Source organism: Leuciscus leuciscus (assembly GCF_965113295.1).
Source record: "Leuciscus leuciscus genome assembly, chromosome: 6".
In the NCBI taxonomy this organism is placed as follows: Eukaryota; Metazoa; Chordata; class Actinopteri; order Cypriniformes; family Leuciscidae; genus Leuciscus; species Leuciscus leuciscus.
The window spans coordinates 41151967-41179964 of NC_138730.1; the positions used below are offsets into that span (position 1 = coordinate 41151967).

Below are 27998 nucleotides of genomic sequence, written 5' to 3' on the forward strand. Positions count from 1 at the left end.
AGTGAGATACTTGGGGGCAAGATTATGGATAGCTTTAAATGTAAGGAGAACAGGTGATATATGACTGATGAAGGGGGTTCTAGTAATGATACGGGCAGCAGAGTTTTGGACTATTTGTAATTTATGGATGGATTTGTCAGGTAGACCATAGAGGAGAGAATTGCAATAATCTAGGCGGGAGGTGACCAGGGTGTGAACCAGAATTTCAGCACTGTTGGCGGAAAGAGTTGGGCGTAAGCGAGAGATATTACGTAAATGGAAATATTATATTAAATAAATATAAATTGAGTAATCTTTGGCCAATCATCAACCAAACCACAGAGTCTACTCTTCAGCACAATGGTAACCCCAAAAACTCAGACATACCAGAAAACCTTTTTAAATCCAAAATAATGGAACATTAAAAACTAACAGATCTCTCTCCTATATTAATATTGAGAAATACAAGGGAATGGAACTCCGTCCCATCAACAATTAGACGATTACATGCTTTTGGCTCTTTTCAGTCTCATCTTAAAAAATGGTTACTGACAATTCAGCACTGTCAACATTAGTATTGTATTCTTGACAATGGACTTCTTTGTACTAATTGTTCTTGGCTATGTTGCTCTCTTCTGTTGCAATCTTTCTCTTTCCTTTCTCTCATGTTTACTTTGTTTTAGATAATTCACGTTTATTTTGTATTTTAATAGTGATTTCTCTGGTTGTGCGTGAATTTGTTTTGTTTTTGTAATTACTATTATTACAGTTTTTGCCCGTTGCTTGAACACTATAGACCCATGCTTAGACTAAAGTAACACAACTTGAAGCTTTTGTTACCATACCTCAAACACATGTACCCATACCTTAAACAAAAGCGCTGCTTTGCACTCTAGTTGCAATTCTGCAACACACTTACTCCTTTATACAACACACTTGGTCCTGCATACTACACTCTATTTCATATGTCACGGTGTGACAAAAACAATTAGAAAAGAGATTAAAAACCCTCGTGAATAGTGTTATTTGGAGACCTCCTGTGGATACCTGTCTCATTACACTGCAAATCTGTTGCTATGGCAGCGAGGCCAATTGCCCGATTGACAGCAGGTGTGGAGAAATTAACAGAGAGCATTGGGAGAGGAACACAGATTCAGCTGGGGCTTTAAAAAGAGAGAGGAAACAGACTGTTGTGTGGTAAAGAGACAGGAAAGAGATAATGTAATGGATATTCCATTTGGAATGACGGAACTAAAACGAACGTTGAGGAGAATGAGAGAATCCACTCCGGGGCAAGATGAAATCAGCTATTATATGATCAAGCAGTTAAGTGAGGAGTCATTGAGAGTAATGTTAGAGTTCTATAATAAAGTGTGGGAAATGGGGGTGCTACCGCAAAGTTGGAAAGAAGCATTGATACTGCCAATAAGGAAACCAGGGAAGGATCCAAGTAAGCCTGTTAGCTATAGGCCAATAGCTCTTACATCTCATGTAGGGAAAGTGATGGAGAGAATGATAACGGATAGATTAGTATATTTTTTGGAAAAAGAAGGAAAAGTAACACCTTTTCAAAGTGGATTTAGAGTAGGAAGAGGAACTATGGATCCGGTTATGTGTTTGGAAGCGGAAATAAAGAAAGCTCTGTCAAATAAAGAATCAGTAATTGCTGTGTTTCTTGATATTGAAAAAGCATATGACATGTTATGGAGGGAGGGTCTGATGATTAAGTTGGAAGAGATGGGGGTAGGGGGAAGAATGTTTAATTGGATTAATGACTTTCTTAAGCAAAGAGTAATAAGGGTAAGAGTAGGTGATGCTATATCATCTCAAGGAATAGTAGAAAATGGTACTCCTCAGGGAAGTGTAATAAGTCCAGTACTGTTTATAGTAATGATAAATGATATATTTAGTAAGGTGGATAGGAGTGTTGGTAGATCATTGTTTGCAGATGATGGAGCTTTGTGGTTCAGAGGGAGAAACAATAAGTTCATTATGGGGAAAATGCAGAAAGCTGTAGATGAGGTAGTTAAATGGTCATATAAGTGGGGATTTAAGTTATCTGTGGAGAAGTCACAAGTTATTATATTTTCCAACAAGAAAGTAGATAATGAATGGAAGTTAAGGATATATAACAGGGAAATGGCTCGAGTAACATCAGTTAGATTCTTGGGAATGTGGCTAGATACTAGACTTACATGGAAAGAGCATATAGATAAGATAGTGAATAGGTGTAAAAGAGTATTAAATACAATTAAATGTATGGCAGGACAAGAGTGGGGAGCAGATAGAGGGGCGCTTCAAACAGTATATATAGCAATGATAAGATCTGTGCTAGATTATGGAAGTATAGCATATGGGTTGGCGGCAAAATCGCAGTTAGAGAAATTGGATAGAATTCAAGCACAGGCATTGAGAATATGCTGTGGAGCATTTCCAACAACACCTATAGCAGCAATGCAAGTAGAGATAAATGAAATGCCGCTTAATATTAGAAGACAACAGTTAATGGCTGTGTATTGGACAAATCTGAATAGTCAGAATGAGGTACATCCAACAAGGAAAATATTAGGAATGGGTTGGGAACAAGGAATGAAGAAACATAAGAGTTTTGGGTGGGTGGTAGAAGAAGATATTAAGGAGATGGGGATAAACAATTATAGATGTGTACCAAGAGTAATATATCCGCATACTCCTATATGGATTATTTCTCATCCAGTAGTAGATTTAACATTAATGGAGATAAGACAGAGTGAAGGAAATAATGAGATGGAAGTAATGAGAGCGACTGAGTATTTAAGAATAACGTATGGAGATAATATACAGATTTATACAGATGCTTCCAAAAAAGGAATGAGAATAGGAGTGGCAGTCAATGTGCCAAAGTTAATGGTGAAGAAAAAAGCTAGAATTAGTGACCAGTTGTCAGTATATACAGGTGAGTTGATGGCTATTTTGCTAGGAGTAAAAATTATTAAGGAAAGGAAAATAAAAAATGCAGTCATATGTTCAGATTCTTATTCAGCAATTGTTAGTATCGATAATCAAAAATCAGAATCAAGACCAGATTTAATTATGGAAATTCTTCAAAATCTCTTTGAGTTGAATCAAATTAAAATAGAAGTACAGTTTATGTGGGTCCCAGCTCATGTGGGAATTAAAGGCAATGAGGAAGCAGATAAATTAGCTAAACAGGCAGTAGATGAAGAGATGGTAGAAATTGAGTTACCACATAGTTTAAAAGAAATTAAAGCAGTAATAAAAGAGAAAATGATTAAAAAGTGGCAACAATATTGGGATAATGAGAGTAAAGGGAGACATTTATATGCAATACAAAAGAAAGTAGGAAAAGGTAGGAAAAGAGGGAGAAATAGAAGGGAGGAAAGTATAATTACGAGACTAAGGGTGGGACATACTGGTTTGAATAAAACATTACATTTAATTTCTAAGCATCCAACGGGTTTGTGTGAGAAATGTGGGCAGAGTGAAACTGTAGAACATGTGTTTATTAATTGTAATGGTTATGAGGAAGAAAGAGAAGTGCTAAGAGAAGAATTATGGAAGAATGAAGGGAAAGAGTTAACATTAAAGAATATATTAGATTCAGATATAGGAAATAGTATGGTTATTGTGTTGTTTCAGTTTTTGAATAATACTGGTTTAATGAAGAGATTGTAGGATAAATATGTATATAGGTTTATAGAGAGAGGTAGAAGATGTATAGAAGTATAGTATGAGATAGGGTAAGTCAATTTGGAGGTAAATAAGGTTACGGATGGGAAGCGGGAGTTAAAGGGAAATGGGGTGGAAGCTGGAGGAGCTGAACACGCAGCGCCAGTGGGTGTTTTTTTTTTTTTTTTTTTTTTTTTTTTTTTTGCTTAGAAATATTAAGAGCTAGGAATGTTTCTGATCCGAGCTCCAAGCTACCAGATGATGGCAGTAATGCACTGTAAAGTGCGGTTGCCAATAAAATGGAAAAGAAGAAGAAGAAGAAGACTGTTGTGTGGTTCTCTTCCCGTGAGATACTGTGTTTGTCGGCGGGTTGCTTGTATTTGAGGCTGGGCTGTGAAGCGGGCGAAGATTGAAGTTGAGAAGTGGAAAGAAGAAAGTGAAGTATTTGTCAACGGAAACCCAAGGGATTATCGTCAGCAGTGGGAAAGACACAAAGTGATGAGTATTGGATTCGTTGTTATTGCACTAACACTGAAGTGGTGTGGAGAGAGTTTGGAAAGCGTGTGGCACGAGTGAACTAGTACACCGAGTGAATTATTGATCTGTCTCCAACTTTTGTCCTTCCTTCGCTGAATGTGATGATCGCTGCAACTGTCTTCTGCTGTCTCTGGAGAGAAGTTGAGCCCTTGTGAGAGACGAGAGTTGATCTGGTGGGAGGAAGACAGGTGGGTGAGTGCTGGCCCGAATGCACGGTGTGCGAGTGGAATGCAGTGCCTGAAGTGATGATTCACACGGTTTGTGTTATGGAGTGAAGTTCATCGGGTGGAGAGGTAATAGTAGTCTGCTGTGCACTCTTTCCTTACAGTCTTTCACCCGCTGTCTCCAAGGAAGGTTTTGATATTTTGAACGCCCAACTTACCACTTTGAGACAGCCTGGCTCTATTAATGCTGAATGTTTTATATGCTGTTGAACTGCTAGATCCTGCTACATTATTACAGTGTGCAACTGAAGTGGAGTGTCTCGCTTAAAGCATCCTCCCCGCCTGGTGGTCTCCACACGCCCCTCACGAAAGCCGCTGCCCTGTTCAGAACGAGAGAAGGTATTGCAGCTGAATGTTTCATCTACTGTTGAATGGTTAAACCCTGTTGCATTGTTACAGTGGACAGCTGAAGCGGAGTGTCTCGCTTAAAGCATCCTCTTCGTTTGGTGGTCTCCACACGCTCCTATTGAAAGCTGTTGTCCTGTTCAGAAAGAGAGAAGGTATTTAACTGAATGTTTCATATGCGGTTGAGCAGTTGAACCCTGTTACATTGATACAGTGTACCGCTGAAGTGGAGTGTCTCGTTCTAAGTGTCTTCCCCGTTTGGTGGTCCCCACACGCTCCTATTGAAAGCTGTTGTCCTGTTCAGAAAGAGAGAAGGTATTTGACTGAATGTTTCATATGCGGTTGAACCCTGTTACATTGATACAGTGTACCGCTGAAGTGGAGTGTCTCGTTCTAAGTGTCTTCCCCGTCTGGTGGTCTTCACACGCCCCATCGAAAGCCCCTGCCCTGGTCAGGAAGAGAGAAGGTATTTTTAACTGAATGTTTATTGCGCTGTTGAGTAGTTAAACCCTGCTACCTGGTTACAGTGCACAGCCGAAGTGGAGTGTCTCGCTCAAGTGTCCTCTCCGCCTGTGGTCTCCACACGTCCCATTGAAGGCCTCCGCCCTGTTCAGAAGAGAGAAGGTATTACTGTTGAGCGCTTGTATACCGCTGAAACCATTGAACTCTGTTGTGTTGTTGCAGTACACAGCCGAAAGGGAGTGTCTCGCTCAAAGTGTTCTTCGGCCTGGTGGCCCTCCATGCCTATGTTGTAAGCCGCTGTCCCTGTTGAGAAGGAAGAGGATCAGCCGCGGCGCGTGCTCTGATTGAAGTGTCTTCCTGTGGTCTAAGGATCCCCTACGTCTTGGCTGGAGGCCCCGCTCTAACTGGTTTGGCACCAAGGACACGTACTGGGATACTCACCTGTTCCCCTCCTGGCCCGGCCCGCTCGCCACCTGCATCCCTGTGCTCCGTCCGAGTCTGAGGCCACCGCTCCCTGGATACTTACCTGTGGACAGCCTCCGAGACTTGCTCCATCCCCGCCCGCGAGTACTTACCTGGTTCCCGTTTGAATGGGGTCCGGGTAGCCAAGATTTCCTTGTGAGCCCTGTAAAGAGTACTTACCCAGTGACCTACCTGGATGGTGTGTGTCCTCCTTTGATTTCTCTCCGACAAGCCGCAGGTTGTTCACGAACGTCCATCTCGCTCCGGTCCAGGGGGCCCATCGAATTGCTTCTGGCGACAAGAAGGAAGATTTTAATTAGGACCTTTAAATTATCCGCTTTTAACTCAAAGAAATTGTTATTCCTTTATCCTCTGTCTGCTGTTTGGTTCCTTGACACGCTCCTCGAGGTGGTACCCGGTCTCCAGGGGTGGGTGCAGTCTGGCTTGGCCCACCCCGACCTGTGACACATACATAAGACACTTCGTTCAAAAATGAAATCTCAGGGTGCCATTTGGAAAACACATGTATCCAAAATACAAAACACATCGGGTTATTGCAACCACTCAAATACACACCTGAAGGCACTTACTTGCAAAACTGAACACCAATCAGCCAGCTACAAAAAGTTAGTTTTTTTGTTACAGAGAATCTTGGCCATGGATGGAGCTGCACAGCCTCATGAATTCATTTTCATTGATGAAGCTGGATTCGACCTGAGCAAAACAAGACGACGGGGTCATAATGTAATTGGCCAAAGGGCAATTGTGCACGTCCCGGGGCAGCGCGGGGGAAATATCACATTGTGTGCCGCCATAAGCCTTCGAGGGCTTCTGCATCATCATGCAAAACTAGGTCCATACAATAGCCAACATATACTCACATTTCTAGATGCTCTCCATAATATAGTTGTACAGATCAGCCCAGGTTTGTGGTGGTATGGGATAATGTCAGTTTCCATCAGGCTGCTCTGGTCCAGGCCTGGTTCACCAACCACAATCAATTTGAAGTGGTATACTTGCCCCCTTACTCACCATTTTTAAACCCTATAGAGGAATTCTTTCCAGCTTGGAGATGGCGCGTATATGACCGCCAACCACATGCCCACATGCCTCTTCTGCAGGCAATGGAACAGGCCTGCGGCGACATTCAGGTGACAGCAATCCATGGATGGTTTCGACATGCAAGGGGATATTTTCCCCGGTGCCTAGCGGGAGAAGACATTGCTTGCGATGTCGATGAGGTCCTGTGGCCAGACCCCAACAGACGGCGGGATCCATGAGCCCACGTATGCACAATTGCCATGATTTTCTGTGTTTACAGTATTGTGTTTTTTCTATTCTTTTTTAATTTTTTTTTTATTTTTTGCTTTATCTGAATTCATGTTACTGCAATGCACAGTGCTGCAATGTACAATATTGAGTAGGCCTATTTGCTTTTTTGGTTGTTTGAAAATGTGCCTCCTGAAAATATGCCTTCTGAATAAACAGTGAAAATCAAAGACTGCAGTGTTTTATATAAAGTAGACTAGTGTGTTCCCTCTGATCTGAAAGTGTATGCATATGATGCAAGTATGTGTCATTTTGTCATCAAAGTTACATTTTGACAAAGGAATGTTAGGTTTTGATAGCAGAGTTTAGGTTTTGATAGTAGAGTTTCAATTTGACACAGATGTGAATGGTATATTTCCCAGTGTTGTGTCATGTTTACTTGTGTGTAGAGTTTTGTCACAATGAGCGAAGTTTTGCAAAATGTGTTCAAGCAACGGGCAAAAACTGTAATTTCTTAATTTGTATTTTTTTTTTTTTTTTTTTTTCTTATGTGATGTGTATATGTGTGATGCTCTGTCTCTGTTTTTAGGGTGACCTTTTAACATTCTGTCAAGGGTCTACAGATGAAAAATAGCCTTTTGGGCTAATTCTGGCACGTTTACATTTATGTTTATTAATGTGCATTGCCCCTGTAAATAAAAAAAAAAAAAAAAAAACACATCAGAATAACACTTCATTTTATCATTTGCTCTCCTTTAACAGTCAGAAGCAAAGCATGCTGGGAACTGGAAATCTGTTGTAACTCATTCCGTGAATGTATATGTATATATACACACACAATATTGAACATACATGTCCCCATATAAATGTGAATGTATGTACACAATAAATGATACAACCTTGTGAATATTACATGTAATGCTATTTTTGTCTTCATTTATAAATATTTTATATGTATTAATATATTGCCATACATGGTCAATATTGCAGTAGCCTACATTGAAAAATATAAGCAGTAGTTTCCCATATATGGAAATGTATTATGTAATATATCACATTATATTTTGCAGTATATTCACATATATTTTTGTACCGTAAGGGTGTCCTCCGTCTCTCCCAGTCTACTCATAATAAACAGGAAAAATGGATTAAGTAAACTGAATGAACAATTAATTTGTTTGATTAATTAATGTAAATTGAATACATTTCTTTTTGAGTGCCCTTTTTGATCATGATATTTCAAAATGAAAACATTGAGTTACAGTAAGACAAAGAGCAACAGTTTCAGGTCAGTTTAACATTATGCAATCGTGTTTGAATGAGAAATATGTTACAATGCTGTTAAATCAAAATTATTTGTTTAAATAAAGTGAACAGCATAAAAAAAGTTTTGAGTGTTGTAATACGCATATAATATTTATTTTTCATAATTATGTCACCTCCTCGCTATTTTGATGATGTGGGTCAGCAGTGACAAATAGCTCCAGATATGTGCATTATACCTGTCTAACATTTTTTATATGCTATTCTCTATTTAAAAAGAAAAAATTTTGAAAGGAGTATTTTTAAATGTAAAACATTGGATTTATTTGAGCATGCTCATTTCAGAAAAATGTGTACAATGGGTCTAGTGAATTCACCAGCTGTACTCAGAAACTCTTTCTCTCTCTCTCTCTCCTCAGGGTTCAGTGCTGAGATCTCTGTGTTTGTGAAGACAGGAGATTCTGTTCATCTGGATATACAGACACAAGATCTACCAGAGTATGATCTTTTATCCTGGACAAATGATAAATCAGTGATTATAGTTAGATATATAAGTGGAACTAAAGAAGTAAAACCTCACTCTTCATACAAGGACAGAGTGGATTTAAATGATAAAACCTTCTCTCTCACACTGAAGAACATGCAGAAGACAGACACTGGACTCTATACAGCAAGAACAAGTGGAGAATCAGAGAACAATATTGTTACATACAAAGTATCTGTTATAGGTGAGTGTGATTTTGCTTGGCGTTTTCAGATCATAAGACTCATTTATGTTCAGTCTTTTATTCTTTTGACTGTTGTACAATACAAGTAGTGAAATTAAATGTAAAAAATACATATTAAATATAAAAATGTGTTTTTATACATAATTTATCTGCCAACGTTTCAGTCAGTATGAAGATGTATTATATTGTTAAAAAATAAATGTGTGTTTCAGACGCTGTTGATGCTCCTGTTCTGACTGTAAACTCACACTGGTTCAGCGGTAACTTCTGTACTGTGAACTTCACATGCAGAGCTCATGACCTCATGATAAACTCTAGCTATCAGAACAACAGATGCTCTCCAGAGGAAGTGACATCACTAATCAACACTCTCATCCTGAACTGCAGTGAGGAACCCATCATCTGTAACCATAGCAACCCAGTTAGCTGGACAATAGACAGAATAAACATTACACAGCTCTGTGTCAATAATAAAGGTACACACACACACACACACACACACACACACACACACACACACACACACACCATTTAGTAATCATATTTTAAATCAAATATCTCATTTTGGTTTACTAAAGCTTGTCTAACTGCTCAACTGACAACTACAACTCTTTTTTCCAGAGAATGACAAGCCACTGCTCCAGTCTTGGCAATATATTTTGGCAGTGGCAGTGGCAGTGGCAGTGTGTGTTTTGGCAATTGCAATTAAAGTCTTTCTCTACTGGAAGCGTAAAAAAGGTATGCCCAGGTCCCAGGAATCCATTGTTCAAAACAGATCATCTGACCTTTGGCCTATTTAGGCCTATACTACAGTAAAGCAGTGATTGGTTAGTGATCAGTTAAGCAATTAGTGTTTGCACATATGAGGAGTGTGTGTGTGACCTGGTGAATAAGTGTAGCATTTTGATTGGTTGTGTTTGGAAAAGGAAAGCAAGTCACTTCCTGTTAGATTTTTGTGTTTTAGGTAGAGAATTGTGTGTAGTGTTTTGAAAAAAGTGTTTTATGCAATTGAAAACTGAGTCAAAGGCTGAGAAATAGCTTATGGTTTTGAAGATTTGGCAAGTTTTGCACTTTGAGTGAGAGGTTTCAAAAATCGTGTGACATGAAAAGATTTTGTGTGTAAGCAGTTGGAAAAAACTGTAATGCAGAATACTGTTTTCTCCTACCTTTAATTCAGTAAGGACTCTCATATCATCGTTTAAATATCATAAGTTAGTGACCAACTAAAAACTTAAACTCATCTTAAACTATTCTGTTTTTTCCCAGTTAACTTCATATTCACCTCAAGACAATGCAACCTTTTCAGGTTTAAATATGACAATGTTTTGCACATACAGAAATGTATTTGTTCTTTGCTGGAGCCAAAAAAGAAGGAAAGGAAAACAACAAATTCAAGAATATTTTTGAATATTTAGCAAAATATTAAATGCAATACAAAGGGTTATTATAAAGACTAATGCAATAATTATCTGTATTTATAACTGAAATGATTTACACCTGTTGTTTACACAGTGTACTCGGTGTAAACTACCTTTCCTGTAAAAAAAAAACCCTTTTCTATCCAGTCAGATGCAGAAGGTCTACAAATTAGAAAACACAATGATTAGAGCAGTTTGACAGTTTGAGAAATTAATACATTCCCTTTTATTTTGATGTTGATATATTATTGTACATTCTAAACCTCACAGGTGCCCAAGAGGCTGGTAATACAGTCTATGCTCAAGTTGAGGTAAGATTCACATTACTATTCATTATTTTGCTCGCAGACTTTATGGATATGTTGTCATGCTGTTTTTTTATTCATTTTATGTTTTCTATTCATGTTATCAACATGAATAATTGGTTTTATATTTCCTTGATGTCAAATTTGTCTAGCAAATGTATTACTATGCAGTATATAATCTAAACAAGATGCATTAACCCATTAACACATCATTTACCTGAAGGCAATGTTTGACTTTGCATAGCAGAAAGTGTTTAGACACATTTCGGTTATAATAACTATTATTGCTGCTTACTTTATAATTAAACCTTCACAAGAAAACACTGATATGCCTAAATCCTGAATTAATCCTTCTGCTACTAAAATCAATAATCTGAATTGATTACAATTTTACTTTTTTTGGCACCAGCAAAGATTTGTTTCTATTGATAGTAAAGTCAACATTGTGTGCACACTTCAGAATCTCACCGGAAATATTAAGTCATCATACTTTTTGTCTACTCTTTTATGAGTTCGGACATCCTACTCTTGTCACATACTGTTTTTCACCTACTATATTGAGAAGAATGTCCATTTGCTTCCCTTGTCCTGCCTCCTTGTTTCCTTTTGCCATGTCCACTCATTTAGTCCTTTTCTGAATTCAGAATTTGTCTAGTCCTCGTTTTACTAATTGTGCTCACCTGTTCCTTGTGTGCTTTTCACCCTATATATTGTGATTCCTGTCCTCAAATGTCCTCTGGATTTTTTTGAGCTTTTCACTTTTTTAGTCCTTGCTATAATCTCTGTATTAGTCTTGTTGTGTCTCCATGTTGTTTCAGCTAACTGCCTTATCCAGAGTCCAACCAGAGACTTGCTTCTCAGCTGGTGTTGCTCTCTTTTCAAGCTGCCTATCACAGCGTGGCAAGCCAAAGCCAGTGTCCATGTACTCCATATACTCGTACTATTAGTTTTTGATAGAACATTTTAAATAAAGTTTTTGTTTGAAAATTTCAGACTCAAGAAATGCAGAAAACCAACAATGACAATGGTCATGTATATGATGTTCCAGAACGGGTGAGAATAATCTAAAAAGTTAACAGGCAAAGATTATGAAAAATGCTTCTATTAAATACTTATTTTGTAAACTGTAGGTTAGTGAATGTTTGATTATATTGTCTTTATTTTAGTAATTGTCCAGCTAAGCATGATTATTCAGGGGACATTTTAAAAATACCACTTTTTATATGTAATTCATAAGGTTCAAGATCAGACACAGGGGGAAACGGGAAATAATCGACCCGACACAACCTACTGCACAGTAGGACAACACCAAAAACCTGCAGTCCCTGTCGAAACAGATCATACAATTTATTCAATGGTGTGCAAACCATCAACCAAGAAACCACCCACCATTTCATCTGAAGACGCATAACATGACACTGTTTGTCACATGGGGAAGTTTCACAAGGGCTGATCTCAAAATGGCATTCAACTCTTACTATCTCTGTCATATCGGCATATGTAGAAATAATAAGAACAGTATTCTAGTATGCTATTCTGAAATTAGAATCAGAATCAAAATCAGTATAAAACTGCAGATAGATATAATATTGGCCTCACTTCCCATGTTACATTTAATAATTTAATAATTAATAATTATAAATTTAAACGGGTATAAAGCCAGACAAGTTAATGCAGCAGTACAAATGCAAATCCAATATTACTTACCTACAGTGATTAGCATAAGTGAACACACCCATGCTAAAGTTGACTAAAAATGATCTTTTGGAAATTGATTTTAATGCCTTAATTTAAAAAAGGAGGAAAACAACCTTTAAAGCGACACTATGTAACTTTTCAACCTTCATAATATATTTCCAAGATCCTTGTGATGGTACATCGACTTACAATAGGTTGAATGACACGTCTGCCATAGCCTGACAGGGTCTGTATCGCTTTTACTGGCACTATGTAACTTCGGTGTTCGGGTAGTAACAAGAGCACAAAAGAACTACAAAATTCGACTGCTTTACGGCATACGTCACTTCCCCCACCACTTCGTCAAACTTGGATGTGAGAGGCCAACCAGCGTTTGTTTTCGGCTTTCGTGCGTATGTTTTTGTCATGGGGGTTGTTTACACCTGGCCACTTCATGCATTTTCTCAGATCGGATAGCTATCCGATCGTGAAAAGTCCAGGTTTAAATGCCCTCCGAAACGCATTTGAGACGGATTTGAATCCGATCCCTCAAACCACTTCAGGAGGAGATCTGAGACGCATTCCAGACGAAACTGGACAAGTGTAAATGCATATGGATTTTGAAACCACATATGTAAATTGTACTCCTCCCAAAAATGCAAAAATGCAAAAAAAAAAAAAAAAAAAAAACGTGTGAGAGCGTTGTATAGGCTATTATGTTACAGATATGACGACGCGCTGGAACACGCATCACCGCAGATGAGCAACTGCATCAAGCCAACGTGCAAACTATCGCAAATCAAAGTGAAAGTAAGTCGCAGACGCTTATCACACAATCTTCATCATTAAAAGTAAAGAAACGAAATGATCTTACCAGGCTTACTGCTCTCTCTTATTGCGGTCTTTGATTTTGAAATTTTAGCTGATGATCTATAAAATGCAGCTCATATCTCGGTGACGTGCACTCCATTAAATCTGCATATAGCGCGAGAATTGAAGATCGAATTTAAATCCGTTTCGCAAAAATACATTTATGTGACCAGGTGTAAATGGAATCGTTTTGATAAATCAGATAGCTATGCCTCACGAATTAGTTAGCCAGCTGAACTCAGGTGTTGTGAGGTGTAGGCCTATTTATCACGTAGTCCTGAGGGATATCAGACGCTGTTGATTGATTCCTGCGATTATCATGAGAACAGCTTTCAATATCTCACATAATTATCATAAATAAGCCTAACGTAGAGATTGTAAATAGTGTAAACGAGCACAATTTGCAAACTATTATGATAAATTGCAATAATCATGTCTAATGACATCATAACGGCCAATGTTATGAAATAATGCGACGTACATTTAACTTAATTGATGTTATCTGGCGTTTTGTAATGTTTACATTCCAATAAAAACAAAACAAATTAAATTATACAGTAGGCCTAGACTATAGACTATTTACTTGTGATTTAGCTGCAATCATGTAAAAATGTTATAATATAATTTACGACAGTGCAAGTATTCCACAGCGACTCTAGGGGTCGCTGTTTGACAAAAACACAATTTCTACTTAGTGTGGCTTTAAGGACACCAATTTTCTTTGTGAATGAATAATGTATCGTAAATAAATAAATAAATGTTCTTCCTTAAAATACAGGGTGCATAAGTGAGGACACCCCTATGTTAAATAGCCCCACATCATCACATAGCCTTCACCATCCCTAGAGATTGGCATGGTTTTATTTCAGTTAGCCTAATAGCTGGTTTGATTTGCATTAGAGATGATCTTATGGAAAGTACCCCATGCCAATCTCTAGGTATGGTGAAGGGTATGTGATGATGTGGGGCTATTTTAATTCCAAAGGCCAAGGGAACTTTATCAGGATGCATATTATCCTGGATCCATGAAATAACTGGCCGTCAGGGATCACTGGTGATCCTGGATTATTTTAGTTCAAAATATGTTTGAGCTTATATATCTCAATATTAATAACAGTCTGGTTAATTTTGAGTCTTGAACTATAAACTCTCAAGGGTTGGCTTTCTAAATGTATGTGTGTTATGTTTCTATTCAGAATTACTTATGAGCAGTAACCTTTTTATTTTGGGCATTTCATGTATGCAGCACTTGCCAAAATTGGGGGTGATGAGGAAGGGGTTAAAAATAAAAATCTGCCTGCCTCTATTGGTGTCCTCAAAGGTTGGATTTTCCTCATTTTTTTTAATTAAGGCATTAAGATCAATTTCTAAAAGATGATTTTTTTTATTAATCTTTTTAGTCAACTTTAGCATGGGTGTCTTCACTTATGCTAAGCACTGTATGACTAGTAGCAAAATCACAAGTCTTCATAGTGCATTTTGACAGATATCCACTAGATGGAGACATCGTATTCCTGGAGCTGCACAGTTTAGCTTCTACCTTAATTAAATACACCTGATCCAGTTAATCAAGTCCTTTAGGCTTATTTGAAAACTACAGGTAAACAGGGTTGGGATTAAAAACTGTTGGACTGTGGCCCTCCAGGGACTGTCTGACACCTCTGTTAAACATTATATCTTATTTAAATATAGATGTTTGTTGATTCTTGAATTTGATTTTATCTTTATTAACCTCTCAAATACTAGCTCACAAAACTGGATATGTTGAGAAAATATGCCACAACAACAACAACCACAAAATAATCTGATCAGAGTGGCTTGTGTCTGGATATTTTCTATGATTTTAATTAATTAACTGCTTTGAACAACTTTTTGTTCAAATCACATACTCTCTTAAGTACTTATTTTGAATACATTCTATACTATGAATGTGTGTTGTATGTATGAATATAATTTGGATGTTCTACATTCGTCACCAGCGTCAGTTGCTTTGCTGTCTTTCACAAATCCTCTAACTTCAGAATCTCGCTGGAAGTAGAGTAAGGTTGTTAGTACGGTGGCCGAGAGGTGCAAAACAAATCACAATTATAAAAACAAAATAACAAATCCAAAAACAAAGCAACAAATTATAAACACAATGGCCAATCAGCGAATTCTCAAAATATACCTAGGCTACCTTTTCCGTTTTGTATGAATTGTCATTGTGTTTTCTGAATTGTTGAGTTTTCTAACTTGTTATTTTGTTTTTAGACTTGTGATTTGTTTTTCACCTCTTGGCCACCGTACTACTTTTTGTCTACTCTTCCTACTGTGAATTCATTCATAGGCATACTTCTTTTGTCACTTAGCCTACTGATTTTCACCTGGGCTACTAGCCTATAGGGATAAATGTGGTTCCAGACGCAGCCAACAAACCGAGTGAAATTATAATATTGGTAGTGAAGTAGAGTAGCGTAGAGTATGGTTAATCAGTCACTTTAATAGCCAAATATAAGTTTTACGATGGTTAGTTTTAATAAATGTAATTTTATTATGAAATGTTTATATTTTATTTATCTCACAATTTTCAATGAAGATGTGTATTTGCATAAATATGGCTTTATTTGAATGTTTTGAAGTAGGGCCTATGTAATAGAGCAGCACTGGTTTCTGAAGTATTTTCTGCATTCATTATTCCCAAAGGGATTTTTTTAAAGTCATTGTTGAAGAGTTACCCGCTACGAGGTGAATAACAACATTGCAAACTTTTATTTGAAGCAAAAAACAAAAGTATTTGAAAATCTGACCATTTCTTTTCAGATTTTCCAAAAGTTTTTCTTCACAAATTCTGCTGTTAAATATGATCATTTTAAAAATAGTCAAGTCGTCACCTTTATGTATATAGCACTTTTTACAATAGGCTACAGATTGTTTCAAAGCAGCTTTACAGTAGCCTAGAAATCTAGACGCACCCTAGCGGCAGCAACATTAATTTTATTGCAGCCAGGGTAGTCTTACCCTGGTAATCGCAAGAGCACAAGTTGAATTTGCTCAGCGAGTTACTCTGGTGTCGAGTAATGATGCTCATTAAATATGCCCCTCGATCTGAGCTGCACCAATCACATCGGGTTATCTGATATAGGCGGGCCAGAGGCGAGCTAAACAGAAGACGACAGCGCTGTGACGTCGAAGTCATTAGTAAACATTGCAAGATGGCTATCGGCTTTGGCCGATTCAGAAATCTGAATAATTCCCTTCCGAAACTTGCCGAGACGGAGAGCGTGAGTAGGAGGTGTCCATGAGCTAGGAGCAGGAGCAACTTTTGCTAAGTATTCGGATTAATTATTTTGTCATTTTGCCTCCACGTCTCCCCGATTGCCCGCGAGCTTCTCCTCCTGTCCATACGGTAATTTCTCTACTGTGCAACAGAGAGTCGCGTGGTTATGACGCAATTGTTAGCCTATTTTTAGGCTACCGCTCTGGTTGGTTGTAGTGCTATCCTATTGTGTGCAGAGGGAATTTGAAAGACAACCATTTATCCCGCCCCTCGGATTGAGCCGTGCCAATGGTGAGTTGCCAGACCTAACATATTGATGTAGGTCTGTCTTGCCAGGCTAGCTTTCGTTAGCCTGTTTTTACGGGGCCATAACGTAAGATACAAGGTAATGGAGCCTTTTATACATTTTCGTGTTTCTTTAGAAATAAATAATGGACAAATGGATTCTTTAAACGCCTCAGATGTAAAGTTATTCGCTGTCAAAGTGACGCCAAGATGAATGGGAGTCAATGGAATGCTAACAGCAGGTGATGGTCCGCTAATCAATGGCGGCGCCCGGGGAAGCTTCAGTTTTTTCTGGAAGATTACCCCCTTGGTGAATTCCCTGCTAATTGAAAACAAAGAATGGCGGCTGCTGCTGGCGAACAGCGGCCTTTCGAAGCGCCTTTGGCCGCGACTCTGTTGTTGGAGAGACTTGGAGTTAAGTTTTTCTTTGAGAAAAGAACAAAGAATGGCACTTAAGTCATTCTTAAAAAAGGAAGATGTGTTCGTAGTTTTGCCGACCAGATACGGCAAAAGTTGAATCTATCAACTAGCTCCGCTGTTGGGAAAACGCTCTGGTTGGTTGTAGTGCTGTCCTATTGCGTGTAGAGGGAATTTGAAAGACAACCGTTTATCCCGCCCCTCGGATTGAGCCGTTCAGCCGTGCCAATGGTGAGCTGCCAGACCTAACATCTTGAAGTAGGTCTGTCTTGCCAGGCTAGCTTTACACAGTGATAACAAGAAAATAATGCTACAGAGTTTGTTTCTGCTGTTTCTAAGAAGAAAATAGTGTCATAATCCAGCTTAAGTAAGTTCAGTGTTGACTAATTTCTGTTGTAAAAAAGTTATTAATTTAGTTCATTTATTTATAAATACAGCCGCTCTGGAGAAAACTGTGATGTTATAGTCCAGCTCAGTTCAATTCTCATATAATGGTGTCAATGCAGGCAGATCAATAATATTGTTGAATATTAAATGTCTTCAACTAAGCAAGTCATATGTGAGTCAAGCACTGCCATATTAGGAGGCTGTCTTGTTTTTCGTTTGATTGGACTAATTTTCATTAGTCAAACTGTTGGAAACTATTGGAAATAAGAATGGCAATGTTCTGTAGTGAAGATAACCTGTATGTTTGTTTATTTTTTATTTTATTTTATTTGTTTAGATTGTAGCCTATAGCTCATTTAGTTTGCGAGCGCTGTTGCGACTGCGAGTAGCAGAGCAGCCTGCCTCAGCTTTTCAGAAATGTTGTTTTACTGTGGTTGTGACAATAAACGTTTAAACTAACTGTCTGTGTGATATGCTTGAAGTTTTTTATATCTATGGATTTTATAGCCAAGTAAAGTGTTGATTTGAGAGGCTAAATTGATCAAACATGTTTAACTCGCTGGCTGCTTGGTCATAATAAAAAAAAAATTTAAAAAAATTTGCTCCGAACAATTGTCTAAATTAACTTAATAAAGAAATTAAAAGAAACATACCTACTTTGCCATTGAAAACAAAACTGACCTGTTTTAATGGCTGCAACATGTAGGCTGTGTAATGAAAAAAAAAACGGGCTCCAGTCGGACTCGGGCTGAGAATTGATGAGCTGTCGGACACGGGTCGGGCTAGGGCCGGGATAGGGCCTCAGCGTCTCGTGCCAGGGCCGGGATAGGGCCTAGATTTGAAAAGGCGACTTTGCCAAGGAACCATAACTCATCAGGTGATAGAATGGAGAAAAAAACATTGGGAGAAACCAGGCTCAGTCTGGGGGCAAGTTCTCCTCTGGCCAGCCCAAGTTAAAATAATGTGAACATGGCTTCAACAAAAAGCTATAGGCCTACCATAGATTAACAACCTAACAGCTCTGTCTTTAAAGGTTTATAAGTTATTGTTACAAATCATTTAAAAAATTTTTTTAGCCTATACATGCTTGAACAAAGCACAAGTGAATACAAATAAAGTATTTTCTAATCTAGACTAATCTGATATATAATTTAAGGTTTAATGCCCTAGAATAAATTATAAAATGTAATTTGTTTATGCTAATGTGCAGGTATTAAAATCTATTTTTGATATAATTGTGCAGGTATTAAAATCTATTTTTGATATAATTGTTGAAATTATGTAATTTCTGTATTAGCTACTGTAAATTTAATATGTAGATAGACTGAAATTTGCAACATGCTAACAATATTTTGAGTACACGTTATTCCTTTTCAATGTGTTAAATGTGGGTTTCAGCTTCTGTCTTGTACAATACTATGCAGTGCCCTTTGGTCAACTGTTGTTTGTAAATGTGCTCTAGAAATAAACTAAACTTGAATGTCTTTATTAAAAAAAATGTTCAATTAATTCAATATCTTCTCAGATTCATTTGAAATGTGTTTATTTTTTTATTTAATTTTTTTTTTTATTGAAAATCACTGTACATTCCAAAAATAAATAAATTGTGGAACCAGTCATGAGTCAGAGGGATTTTTTTAAAACTAAATTCAAGAAGTTGTGTTTACCCTTCTGTAAGCAGTCATGTTTTAAATAGCAGAAATCCATTGCTAAAAGTAGCATTATGCATGTTGGCAGTACAAGGAACACACACTAGGATTCACATTTAAAATAATCATAGATTAATTATTGTCACGTAATGATGATGTGTGGATCTAAACACAAGCTGTTGATTTATTAGAGAAAACAACACTGAAACACAAAAGAAACCACAGAAATCACAAAATCTTAGAACACAGTCCAAAGGATAATCCACAACATAAAGACAAAATCCAAATAAGCACCAACTTAACAGTTTAATAAATTAAAGCAAGAAACAACCAAGAAGAAGGAAAACCAAAAAGCTACACACACAAAGGTAAATGAGGAGCTAAAAAAGAGTTGCGATATAAATGATTAACTAAAGGGAACTAACTAAACCAGGAAGTAAACACATGAAGTGATGCTGGAAAGCAGGAAGACAAAGGCAAACTAAGAGTCTAAGATAAGATCAAACAAAAGCAAAGACAGGTTTGACACCATAATGATGTATATTTATAGCTATAAAATTCAGTTGCTCATAATGTGAAAATATTTAGGTCTGATAGGTTGTGAATGAACATCCAAGGTTCTCACTTTTATGTTGCAGTTTTTATATCCGCATAATCATAAACTGTGCCTGTTATGACTTGTGTACATGTTGTGTGTATTTATGGTCCTTAACCAAACGTGTAAACAGGATGTGTGTAGGTGTAAAGAAGTGAGACGTGGGGGACAGTGAAGTGGAACACTGAAGAAAGACCCCTCATGAATTTAAAAAGAAAGTCAGATCGAACCATATGTGATCATGGACCACAAAACCAGTCGCATGGGTCAATTTTTTGAAATTGAGATTTATACATAACATTAAAGCTGAATAAATACGTTTTCCATTAATGTGTGGTTTGTTAGGATAGGACAATATTTGGCCAAGATACAACTATTAAGTAAATCTGGAATCTGAGGGTGCAAAAAATTGAAACATTGAGAAAATCACCTTTAAAGTTGTCCATTTATGTTCGCAAACGTGCAGCATTCACTTAACATCAGCACTTAACATCCTAATGATTTTTGGGATAAAAGAAAAATTTATAATTTTGACCCATATAATGGGCCAAATAGACCCATACTGACCCATATAATTTTGTATAGTTGGCTATTGCCACAAATATACCTGTGCTACTTGTGACTGGTTTTGTGATCCAGGGTCACATATAACCCTTTAGTCAAACGAAATGTACAGGCTTTAGGAAAAGCTAAAGACCCTGTAGAAGAAAAACAATGTTCATTTATCTAAAATACTACCAGTAGTTTTGTGTTGTTTGAGTTTGCTGTGTAGTTCTGGGCCATCTTTGACTTTCTGACTCTTTAGGGGGAATTTCTTCTCACATGAACTCAAAGGATGCAAAGTGTTTTAAAGTCAGGTATCATATTTTCACTTTGTCATGTAGTTCCCTTACGGTCATGAGCACAGAGCACAGAGCAAAGCGGAAATGACGTATCTTCCTAACTGTGGTCCTGAGGTTGAAGTCACATTACTTCTCAAACTTCCTCCATTGAAAAACCCGCACAGAAACGGACATTTTTGTTTGCTACGATGGCTTTTATGCTGCTCCTGTTAACTTCTCTTCTTACTTACAACACAGGTACAAAATCCAATTATTTTACTAAGATAAATAAATCTTTGATTAATGTTTTTTATTGTTGTTATTTTTTGATAATGACTGAATTGAGGAACATATTTAAGATTCCCTCAACAATTACTTTTAATTCTTAATGTTTATTTGCCTTATGCTTAGTTTAATGTCAAAAATGTTTTAAACTACAATTTTGTCGAGATTTAAATGATTTGTTACAGTAGTTTGTCTTGAACTTGACTTTCAGTTCATCTTTACAGAGAAAGATCTTGTTTTTCCCCTATTAGAGGAAGCCCACTGCATGCTAAAATACACATTAACTAAATTAAATTCCAACTAGAACCTTTAGCTTGTGGAAACTGTATGATTACTGTCCATGAAAACAGCAGTGAGCAAACAGTTACTAAACAGTGTCATTTAAACAAAGTCTTATTTTCTCTCTACTCAGGGTTCAGTGCTGAGATCTCTGTGTTTGTGAAGACGGGAGATTCTGTTCATCTGGATATACAGACACAAGAACTACCAGAGTTTGATCTTTTATCCTGGAGAAATGATAAATCAGTGATTATAGTTAGATATATAAGTGGAACTAAAGAAGTAAAACCTCATAATTCCTACAAGGACAGAGTGGATTTCAGTGATAAAACCTTCTCTCTCACACTGAAGAACATGCAGAAGACAGACACTGGATTCTATGCAGCAAGAACAAGTGGAAATTCAGAGAACAATATTGCTGCATACAGAGTATCTGTTATAGGTGAGTGATACTGCTCAGTCTATAATGTAACTCCATAAGACAATGTCAATGTCACGTTTTGTGTTTGTTCTTGTCATGTTTCTGTGTTATGTCTTGTTTCCATGTCTGTCATGTGATTCCCTGTTTGTCATGTGATCCTGCCATGTCTTGTCATTGGTTAATTGTCTGATCATTGTTCACAGGTGTCCCTTGTTTTGTCATTAGTCTGTGTATTTAAGCCCTCATGTTTGCCATGTGTCTTTGTCAAGTATTGTTTCCTGTAATTCTGTTGTAGTGTAAGTTTCATGTTCATGCCACGGTTTTTGTTTTCATGCCACGTCATGTTTTTGTTTCATGTTTTATTTTTAGTTACAATAAACTGCAGTTGGGTTCTCATTTCTCAACTTGCCTCCAGTGGATCCCTTATTACAGTCAATTATGTTTTGTCCTGGTTTACTCAAGTTTTGAATAGGCAAGTTCTAGCATCACTGAATCTGTATATGTGGCCTTAAATGTTTTAATGTGTGTTTCAGATGAAGTGGAAACTCCGGTCTTGACTGTAAACTCAAACTGGTCCAGCCCTGACTCCTGTAGCTTTACATGTAAAGGAAGTAACATTATCATCAGCTCCATCTATAATAGTAGCAGCTGTTCTCCAGAAGAAGAGACATCATCAGATAACTACACTCTAAATCTGAACTGCAGTGATGACTACATCATGTGTAACTATAGCAACCCAGTGAGCTGGAAGACTGTCAGAAAGAAGGTTAATGAACTCTGCACTGTTGATCAAGGTACATACCTGTACTGTATCCATACACTCACATATGTGACCCTGGATCACAAAACCAGTCATAAGTCACACGGGTATATTTGTGGCCATAGCCAACAATACATTGTATGGTTCAAAATTATCGATTTTTCTTTTATGCCAAAAATAATTAGGATATTAAGGAAAGATCATGATCCATGAAGATATTTTGTAAATTTCCTACCTTAAATATCAAAAATGTATTTTTGTGAGTGAATGCAGCACAATCGCGAACGTAAATGGACAAATTTAAAGGTGATTTTCTCAATGTTTAAATTTTTTTTGCACCCTCAGATTCCAGATTTACAAATATAGTTGTATCTTCTTGACCAAATATTGTCATATCCTAACAAACCATACATCAATGGAAAGTTTATTTATTCACCTTTCAGATGATCTATAAATCTCAATTTTAAAAAATTTACCCATTTTGTGGTCCAGGGTCACATGAAGAAACAGAAAATGAATGAGAGAATGTAACTAAGCACTGGTGTGAAATGCATGTTTGTTTAAAATTCAGTCTGGGAAAACTGATTGTTTTTGTTCTTATCTTTCATGTAGAAACACCACAAGCTATAAAACATTCACCGTACCCCACATGGTTTATCCTCCTTATTTGCCTATTGACAACATGTATGTTGATACTGATGTTGGCATCAGTGATCGGCTGGTGTCTCTACAAGAGAAAAAAAGGTAGAAAGCATCTAATCTTACATTCATTTTAAAGACACATTAAAGAGAATTTAATCAATGCTCTTGGCACTATTTCATATTGAGTGTTAAACATACTAAGAGTATGTTTCTCTGAAAATAAAAGACTGTACTATGTGTGTATGTCAAATGTCTTTTATTAATGTTAAGAAACAAATATAATCATATTACAGTATTTGCACAAAGCATATGATCTTGTGCCTCATCCATTAAGCTTTTCAGCAGTTAGAAAAACACTTAAACAGTTCAAGTTTGACATCAAAAATCTAATGCAAACCTACTTTTTTGTAGAGTGATTTTTGAAAGAGTATGACTTCTTTTTTTTTTTTTTTCTTTTTTTTTGACCCAAAAGTAGTTTTGCCAGTCTTTGGAACTGAAATAACTTCACTTACTATTCTTCACAGAGCAGTTCAGGTTTTAAAATATATATATATATATATATATAAAAAAAATGTATATATATACTTTCTAGTAGCATAACAATTATACAACAATTCTTGTATTTAATATTAGCATTTTTATTTGTACATTGATGTCTTATTAAAGTTCTAAATGCTTGAATTAAAATTCTAGAATGTTTCTTAAAAGTTCAGTTGTTGTGATTTTAATAAAAAAAAAATTTATAAACATCTTTAGATCTTTATGTCTGATGAGATTTACGATGTTTTCAGATCATTCCTACACCCCTGACGAGCAGAATGCAGATTATGAAAAAGTTGACGTAAGTTTTATATTACTATCCTTCATTAACCACTGACGATAAATGCGGTTTATATCTTTTTGAAAGAAGTTTTGCATCACTGAGTCTGATATTGATTGAATTTGTCTGAATATTAAGAATATTAAGCCACCACAAAGTCCACTGGAGACGTTGGAGAAAACAACGAATCCCTGCACACTGTATGATACTGTAAGAGAACATGGACCTCCTGATGTTACGGTGAATCCCTGCATACTGTATGATACTGTAGGAGAACATGGACCTCCTGATGTTAAGATGGAAACCAACCAGATCTCAACAAGTCATGACTCTGTGAATCAGGTGAAGATGAAGCTCTTACTCTAATTTTACAAAAAATACATTTGGATTAAAGGCACGTTCAGGCACTTGAGAACCTGTAGATGTTTATATGATGTGTTGGAAAAACGTTTTAATGAACGCAAATGATTTTGTTCTTTATTTCAGAGTGCAACACTAACAGAGAACAGCAAGCCAAATGCACCAGCCACTATCTGTACCATTCAGAAGCAACCAAAATCTGATGATAACACCGGTTATGCTGCAGTCAATAAACGGCCAGCCGAGGATAAATCTGTACATCCAAAACCAGAATAAAATATGATAAAGGCGAACTTTTAATAAAGCTGAACCCTTACAGGGATTCAAATAACAGTGAGGCTAAATAAGCAGCAAGTACATTGTAGTTTCAAATTATTCATGGTGAATATGTAAATTAATGTAAACTAGTCTTTTCTTTTTATATATAAATGCAAAAGTATTTTGATGTAAATTTGTTGCACATGTGGCTCAGACAGGAATGGAAAATCTCACATATTTTCTGTTAGATATCTCTTACCGCCTTTGCATTCAACACCTGAAAACCACTTCCTTTAATGTGTGTTGGTCTATAACCTTAAGTCCTGTATTGCTTTAACTATTTTTCCCCACTTGTCTTACATTTCTTCCCCACTTAATCTGTTCTTGTTCAGTTTCTTTGTTTTTGTCTCTTTTTTGTAGTCTGTCCTCATGTACTTGTGTTTAACTGTTCTTGCACCTTTTACCCCCACATGGAAAGAACCTATATAAACATATATGTTTTAATATATGTTTTGATATATGTTTTTAATATATGTGACATATATAAAATTGGCCGTTTTCCTATATTATATGTACATATATGCACATATATGCACCTACATGTTCACCTATATATGCTCACCTATATGTTCACATATATGCACCTATATGTTTACCTACTATATATTAGTAAAATTATTAAAATCCATAGCTACTAGGCCTACACTGTAAAAAAAAAAAAAATCCTGTATACAAACGGTAAATCTCTGGCAGCAAAGTTTCCAGACGGATTCCGTTAAATTACAGCAAATAACCATTTCACAAAATTACAGGCAAAAACAGTGAAAATACAGAATTGACTTTACAGTCAAAATGTATTAAATTACAGTACATTACTGTTGATAATGGCTTATTAAACCGTGGAAAAACGGATAAATGATGTCAAATTACATTTAAAAAAAAACATTTAACTTTCAAGTTAAACTGTAAATTTAGGGTTTTATAAAGTTATTTTATAATAATGCTGTCTATCTACAGTAATTATCTTTTAATATATAGTTTTTCCTGTGTATAATAACTATGAAGTTATGTATAAAAATGCATTAAATACATAAATTCAAATTCAAAGTTTGTATATTTACAGTTAAGGCATTTCCAATTTCACAACTTTGACCAATCTCTAATTAAGTACTTAATAATAGCAAATGTACAGTCAATTTCTGTTAAATTAATTAAACGTATAAGTACAAAATACCTGCACATTTACAGTATTACTCATTAAACAAACACTGAACATCAAGATATGTGAATGATAGGAAATACAATCTTAGTATATAATTTAGAACATGTAAAAATATCTACATTAAAAGGCAATTGCTGTATGCCTTTATACTCTAATATAACTTATTTTACACATTTACAATTACATTTTATCCAAAGTGACTTAAAAATTAAGAGAACAATAGAAGCAACAAGTGCAGTGACAAGTCCCAGTTAGTGTAGCACAGTATACAAGTTTATTTATTTATTATTAAAACAAAGATTTAGTATTATTGGGTCAAGTGTTTATGAAAAGATGGATCTTTAGCAGTTTCTTGAAAATGTGTTAAGTTGGGCAGGTCATCCCACCAGCAGGGAACAGTCCAGGTAAAGGTCAGTGAAAGTGGTTTTGTGTCTCTTTGGGATGATGGCACCACAAGGCGCCGTTCACTTGCAGAACACAAGCTTCTGGAGACACATAGATCTGAAGCAGTGAGTTTAGGTCTTGCTGCAGCATCTGGATCAGTTGCAGAGGTTTGACTGATGCTGGAAGGCCTGCCAGGAGAGCATTACAATAGTCCAGTCTGGATAGAACAAGAGCTTAGACAAGGAGTTGTGTGACTCCGACAGGAAGGGCCGGATCTTTCTGGTGTTGTATAAGGCAAATCAGCAGGATCGCATGGTTTGGCTGAAAGTGAAACCATAAGCAGTTTTGTCTTGGCAAGGTTGAATTGAAGGTGAAGGTCATTCATCCAGCAAGAATTTTCCATCAGGTAGGCTGAGATGCGAGCAGCAACCGTCAGATCCTCTGGCTGGAATGAAAGGTAGAGATATATGTCATTATAAGTGATAGGAAAACCCATGTTTCTAAATGACAGAGCCTAGTTACAATACAAAAAAATAATAATAATAGATGGGTGGAATCTAACACAATCGTGGTCTTACTGAAGCAAAACCAAACCTTGTGCAGCTCCAGTGGCCTCACAAGGATCAAATGAATATTCACATGGGAAAATATAGTATAAAACAAATTAAATTTTCTGCCACTTTTAGTGCAATCATATGGAATCAGAAGACTCGGCCATTACAATATTTTAAATTACTTCTTCCCATACCTTGTTTGCCATGATCATTCTGCTTTCCACTTGACCTGAAATCACAAATATATATATTTTTTTTTTTTTACAACTCAGTATTACATTTGCATATGTCAGAATATGTTCCACTGGGACAATGCAAAACCTCAACTGACGTGTTGGCAAGCATGCAGCCAGAATATGTAATTTATCATGTGGTGTTCATATTCTAGCCTCATGTGTTTTCCTGTATCAACAACAAGTACAGTATTTGCTGAATTCGTTTTCTTAACGGTCTTGATAACCACATTAACCCTTATGAAAATTAACTATGGTTTAACCAAAAAAAAAAAAAACCTTGGTAACGTTAGGCCTATTTGTAGTATAACTGTGGTTATTAAAAATGGTAATAAAAATCCGCCAAAAACGTGGTTACTATTTTTTAAGAGAAGAGTTTTCAGCTTCCAGACAGTGTTTAAAAATGTCCCGCCATTTAAGAGATTGATTTACTGACAGATACTATCGCGTATTAACAAAGATTTTATACACAATTAAACGGACTTTATGTATAACAAGTCTACGAAAGCTTGTTTTAGGTATTTTTTGAGGTGTGGGTTCAACTGATCTTTCTTAAAACAGATGGAAAATGTAAAGATGCATGCTACATTTTCAGTGTTTTGCCTCCAGCTCATCATTTAAAATGCTAATGTTAGCTTGAAAACTGTAACGTAAACTTAACACAAATGTAATATAAAATATCGTTCACATGCAGACTCTTACCTCAGCCGGTGATCGGTTGGCATGATGTCCGCTGTGACGAACCAGGCTCACTGAAAAGGGTGCTATTTCCGAAGAATCCAAACTGACAACAGCTAGGGCTCCTGCTCACGGCTGCTCTCGACGAACACGATTGCTTTGAATTATGAGGTGTCATATTGAACCCCTGTTAATCTCACAATCCACTTCAGGAGAGTAGACTGAATTCAAATCTCCCACTTGCACTTGATACAGATCCAAAGTCGACTGATCAGCTGACCGTTGTGGGCGGGACTAAACAGCGGAAACGTAATGGCGGCGAATTTGAATCTGCGTCATCGCGTGCGCGCGCGCGCACACACACACACACACACACACACACACACACACACACACAAAGCCCTGAATGTGCAGCAACGGAGATTTAGAAAAATATTAATAAAATATACATGAAATTATGGGAGAATAAGACAATGAAATAATG

At 36.7% G+C, this 27998-nt stretch overlaps 1 protein-coding gene and 3 long non-coding RNA genes across 7 annotated transcripts in view; 1 reads left to right on the forward strand and 3 right to left on the reverse strand.

The window, feature by feature from the left end:
- LOC309501097 (SLAM family member 9-like) overlaps positions 1-24516 on the forward strand; it is a 30784-nt gene extending 6268 nt beyond the window's left edge. The window contains exons 2-9 of one of the 4 annotated variants that reach the window (XM_082173087.1): positions 8630-8938; positions 21316-21624; positions 22137-22397; positions 22976-23107; positions 23797-23846; positions 23964-24065; positions 24123-24167; positions 24312-24516. In XM_082173087.1, coding sequence (XP_082029213.1) covers positions 8630-8938; positions 21316-21624; positions 22137-22397; positions 22976-23107; positions 23797-23846; positions 23964-24065; positions 24123-24167; positions 24312-24461 — 1358 coding nt within the window. In that variant the 3' untranslated portion in view covers positions 24462-24516. Of the gene's footprint in view, positions 1-8629; positions 8939-20362; positions 20877-21315; positions 21625-22136; positions 22398-22975; positions 23108-23796; positions 23847-23963; positions 24168-24311 lie in introns of those variants that run through there. The other 3 variants (XM_082173086.1, XM_082173089.1, XM_082173088.1) reach the window with 3 other exon arrangements.
- Positions 1-27998, reverse strand: part of LOC309501231 — a 139893-nt gene that overhangs the window by 8309 nt on the left and 103586 nt on the right. The window lies entirely within an intron of this gene.
- Positions 15409-20364, reverse strand: LOC309501225. Its single transcript, XR_014206789.1, has 2 exons — positions 17454-20364; positions 15409-16805 (listed from the first exon to the last, which is right to left on the reverse strand). It is a non-coding gene; the product is annotated as an uncharacterized lncRNA (long non-coding RNA).
- LOC309501240 lies at positions 25189-27848 on the reverse strand. Its single transcript, XR_014206805.1, has 3 exons — positions 27539-27848; positions 26798-26832; positions 25189-26494 (listed from the first exon to the last, which is right to left on the reverse strand). It is a non-coding gene; the product is annotated as an uncharacterized lncRNA (long non-coding RNA).